We start from the raw sequence: 4,911 nt of genomic DNA on the forward strand, positions 1-4,911 counted from the left end.
TCAGGGTTTATGAATTACATTTGGCGTGATTAGTTGTAAGCTATAACCTTATCAGAGGCTTTCTTTGTGAGGGTGGGACAATTTCTGTTCTTTTTCATTTATTTTGGGCGCCTTCTGGGATTTGTTGGACTTTGGTTTGCCCCTAGAGATTCCTTTTCCTCAGAACTAGTGACTTTCCTATGAATATTTTTGTATGAACAGTTACCGCCCCTCATCTGTAAATCTTATGGGACTTGGCTCTTCCTGTTGAGTGACTTTCCCAATTCCTTTCTCCCTTGGGAAGGTGTGAGAGTGGGGCTCACTGACTTGAAAATTTTCATTTTCATGCACCACCACGCCTGGCTAATTTTGTATTTTTAGTAGAGATGGGGTTTCTCCATGTTGGCCAGGCTTGTCTCAAACGCCTAGCCTCAAGTGGTCGGTCTCCCTGCCTTGGCCTCCCAAAGTACTGGGGTGGCAGGCGTGAGCCACTGCACCCAGCCAGGGAGACCCCATCTCTAAAAAAATTTTAAAAAGTCACCGGGCATGGTTGTGTGCTCCATGTGTTTACAGTCCTAGTTGCTCAAGAGGCTGAGACCAGAGGCCCACTTGAGCCCCAGAGCTCGAGACTGCAGTGACCTATGATTATGCCACTGCACGCCAGCCTGGGCAACGAAGTGAGACACTGTCTCAAAAAAAAAAAAAAAATTATTTGTTTAAAGAAGTGTTGCTTAAGGCCAGGCGCAGTGGCTCACGCCTGTAATCCCAGTACTTTGGGAGGCCGAGGCAGGCGGATCACCTGAAGTCGGGAGTTGGAGACCAGCCTGACAACATGGAGAAACCCCATCTCTACTAAAAATACAAAATTAGCTGGGCTTAATGGTGCATGCCTGTAATCCCAGCTACCCAGGAGGCTGAGGAAGGAGAATCGCTTGAACCTGGGAGGAGGAGGTTGTGGTGAGCCAAGATCATACCATTGCCCTCCAGCCTGGGCAACAAGCGCGAAACTCCGTTTTAAAAACAACAACAACAAAAAATAATTGTCATTGCAGTGGCTTATGCTTGTAATCCCAGCACTCCGGGAGGCCGAGGTGGGCAGATCACCTGAGGTTGGGAGTTCGAGACCAGCCTGACCAACATGGAGAAACCCCATCTCTACTAAAAATACAAAAAATTAGCCAGGCGTGGTGGCGCATGCCTGTAATCCCAGCTGCTTGGGAGGCTGAGGCAGGAGAATCGCTTGAACCCGGGAGGTGGAGGTTGCAGTGAGCCGAGATCGCGCCATTGCACTCCAGCCTGGGCAATAAGAGCGAGACTGTGTCTCACAAAAAAAAAAAAAGAGTTGTTCCGGCTATTGACCCTATCCTTGCTCTACGGGGTTGGAATCAGACTTTCTAGAGTGGGCCAGCCATTGTGCACAGGTTCCACAGGTGATTCTAATATTCACTCTGATTGAGAATCATTGGGCCTTGTAAATTATAAAGTGTCCTAAATTATAAAGTTGGCCTAATTTTTTTCTTTTTGAGTTACTGTGGTTTCTCGACATTTGCAAAATAAAGGGAGGGAGGAGTTAAACTTTTTTTTTTTTTTCTGAGATGGAGTCTCGCTCTGCCGCCCAGGCTGGAGTGCAGTGGCCGGATCTCAGCTCACTGCAAGCTCCGCCTCCCGGGTTTTACGCCATTCTCCTGCCTCAGCCTCCCGAGTAGCTGGGACTACAGGCGCCCGCCTCGACGCCCGGCTAGTTTTTTGTATTTTTTAGTAGAGACGGGGTTTCACCGTGTTAGCCAGGATGGTCTCGATCTCCTGACCTCGTGATCTGCCCGTCTCGGCCTCCCAAAGTGCTGGGATTACAGGCTTGAGCCACCGCGCCCGGCCGGAGTTAAACTTTTTTAATGAATGGAGGAGAAATGCAAAATTTTCTCATGTAGAAATGTCTCTGGGTGTAAAATAAATTATTATTTTTCTTATGAAGAGAAAATAAGCGTTATGTTAATTGAGAACCATAAGACAATATAATTGTTATTCTGTTGATTTGATCATTCATATTTCTTTAGCAATTTCTAGAACTGTGTGCCAACCTGTGTTCTGGAACATGAGGTACTATTCTAGATGCTGATTATAATGTATATAATTACTGAGCGCCTCTTAAATATACATGTAATTTATTTTCACCTTTTTTGTGGTTTTGATTGTGATACTTCCAGGTTCTTCAGATAGATCCTGAAGTTACAGATGAGGAAATAAAAAAGAGGTTTCGGCAGGTACAGTATTATTTCCCTGTTTGAACTTTTTGAAAATGTATGAAGGACATGATTCTTTTACCACTTGCTATTATTGACTTGATACGTTTGGGCCAAAATTTAACTTTTTTTTTTAAGGCTGTGTAACCGTTTTGTAAAAGAGCTCATAAAATATATAAAACCTTAAATTAATGACCATAGCTTACCTATGAATAGAATGAATTTTATATCCAAATAGAATCTCTGCAGCTCCTTAATTAAGCGGGATAAGTATAAAGGAGAATAATAGAGCTTGCATGGAGTTATAACTACCAAACCCCCTGTCTTCTAGGAGGGAACATGTCAGATGATTCATAGCACATTTTTATCTTTAAGACCCCGTTCGTCTGTAATTTTATCTTTTATTTTATTCTTATTTTCGAGACTGAGTCTTGCTCTGTCACCCATGCTAGAGTGTAGTGGCATGATCTCGGGTCACTGCAACCTCCACCTCCTGGGTTCAAGCGATTCTCCTGCCTCAGCCTCCCAAGTAGCTGGAATTACAAGTGCGTGCCACCACACCCGGCTAATTTTTGTGTTTTTGTTAGAGACAGGGTTTCACCATGTTGGCCAGGCTGGTCTTGAACTCCTGACCTCAAGTGATCTGCCTGCCCCCCTCAGCCCCCCAAAATGCTGGGATTACAGGTGTGAGTCACTGCACCCGTCTGTAATTTTATCTTTTGCCAACTTAAATGAATACTCAAGAGTTAACTGGTATAATATAAAGAGTGCTTTTTGAAAGTTCTCCAGGAAAGGAGATGTATACCTTCTGATTCTTGCCCATTCTTATATTTAATAACTGGAACTACAAAGTGTTAAAATAAACTTAAAAAAAAAATCCTTCCAGTTTTGACAGCTGAGTAACTCCTCCCCCAGCCTTTTTTTCTTAAAATTATTATTATTATTATTATTTGAGACGGTCTCACTCTGTCACCTAGGCTGGAGTGCAGTGGTGTGATCTTGGCTTCCTGCAACCTCTGCCTCCTGAATTCAAGCAATCCTCCCTCCTCAACCTCCCCACTAGCTGGGACTACAGGTGTGCATCACCATGCCCAGCTAATTTTTGTATTTTTTGTAGAGGCAGAGTTTCGCCCTCTTGCCCAGGCTGGTCTCAATTCTGGGCTCAAGCGATCCGCTGGCCTCGGCCTCTCAAAGTGCCGTGATTACAGGTATGAGCCACCGCACCTGGCTGCCTTTTTTTCTATGAGTTTAATAATCATAGTCCTTATAATTTGTCTTTGCAAATTGGATTTTCTGTATATTCCATGTCTTTTAAAAAAACTTTCCTTAGCTTCTTTATATTCTTATGTACTTCATATTTTAATAGGGTCTGACCAGTGCTGAATGTAATTTTCAGCTTCTGCATGAGATACTCGTTAATATCCAATGGTGTGCTTGTTTCTTCAGTACAGTAATTTTCCCCATATTGCTGACTCATAGTCATTTTCTGATCTGCAGTTAAGCCAAGATGTTTTTTATCTTGGTCTACGTAATCATATCCCATTATATAACTTTATAGCTTTTTTTCCTTCCTAAGCTCTCTATACTTATATTTAGCTTTTTTCCTTTTTCTAAAATTTCATATTTTCTAATATAATCATTACTAATCATCCCCATATTAGTAAGCATTTAAGTTCACAGTCAAAACAGCTTTTTATGTAGCTACGTAAAGAACTTAATAAGAGTTAACTCTTAATAAATCATTAATATGGACTGATAGTTACGAGTGTGCATATTGGAGCTATATAACTAGTTTAAATCTTTACTGTACCACTTAACAAGCAGTGTAAACTTGAGCAAGTTACATTCAACCTTTCCGTGTCTGTTACCCCGTTTGTAAAATGTAATTATGGTGTCTATCCCATGAGTTTGTTGTAAGGATTTAAATGATGTATTACACAGAAGGCATTTAGAGTAAGTCTTGGTATGTAATATATCCTCACTATATGCTAACTATTGTCAGCGTGTGTTAGTCTGCTAATTTCTTTACTTGCATTGTTTGTTTCATTCTTGTAACAGCCCAGTTAGATATTGGTACCTAGTATTATCTCATTTACAGAGCAGGAAGCTGAGGTAGAGATAGGTTAAGTGAGTTGCTCGAGGTTTCATAGCTAGTAGGTGATTGAAGTTGGAATTAGAACCCAGCATAATGGTTCCAGTAATGCTGAACGTAGCGTTAGATTCCCATTGTTGTCATTCCCCAACATAGGTCCCTGCGTTCCAACTAGTTGGTTTCTGTCAGTGACAGTATGTCATGGTTTTTAACTGTGAGTATCTGAATTACCTATGGAAGTTCTTTTTTTTTTAGCTGGTTTATTATAAAAATTTTATATAGAAAAAAGAATGGACTAGCACAGTGGCTCATGCCTGTAATCCTGGCACTTTGGGATGTTGAGGCGGGCAGATTGCTTGAGCTCAGGAGTTCGTGACCAGCCTGGGTAATATGGTAAAACCCCGTCTCTACAAAAAACCGGAAACAACAACAACAAAAACCAAAAATGAGCCGGGCATGATGCTGCGCGCCTGTAGTCCTAGCTACTCGGAAGGCTGAGGTGGGAGGATCACTTGAGTCCAGGAGACTGAGGCTGCAGTGAGCTGGGATAGCACCACTGCACTCCAGCCTGGATGATAGAGCAAAACTCTGTCTCAAAAA

The 4,911-nt window shown here is 42.2% G+C and overlaps 1 protein-coding gene across 1 annotated transcript in view; it reads left to right on the forward strand.

Annotated features, from left to right (window-relative positions):
* Positions 1-4,911, forward strand: part of DNAJC8 (DnaJ heat shock protein family (Hsp40) member C8) — a 30,305-nt gene that overhangs the window by 12,531 nt on the left and 12,863 nt on the right. The window contains exon 3 of the mRNA XM_017856396.1: positions 2,184-2,240. Coding sequence (XP_017711885.1) covers positions 2,184-2,240 — 57 coding nt within the window. The remainder of the gene's footprint in view (positions 1-2,183; positions 2,241-4,911) is intronic.

This window comes from Rhinopithecus bieti, unplaced genomic scaffold, assembly GCF_001698545.2.
Source record: "Rhinopithecus bieti isolate Rb0 unplaced genomic scaffold, ASM169854v2 scaffold_41082, whole genome shotgun sequence".
Taxonomy (NCBI): domain Eukaryota; kingdom Metazoa; phylum Chordata; class Mammalia; order Primates; family Cercopithecidae; genus Rhinopithecus; species Rhinopithecus bieti.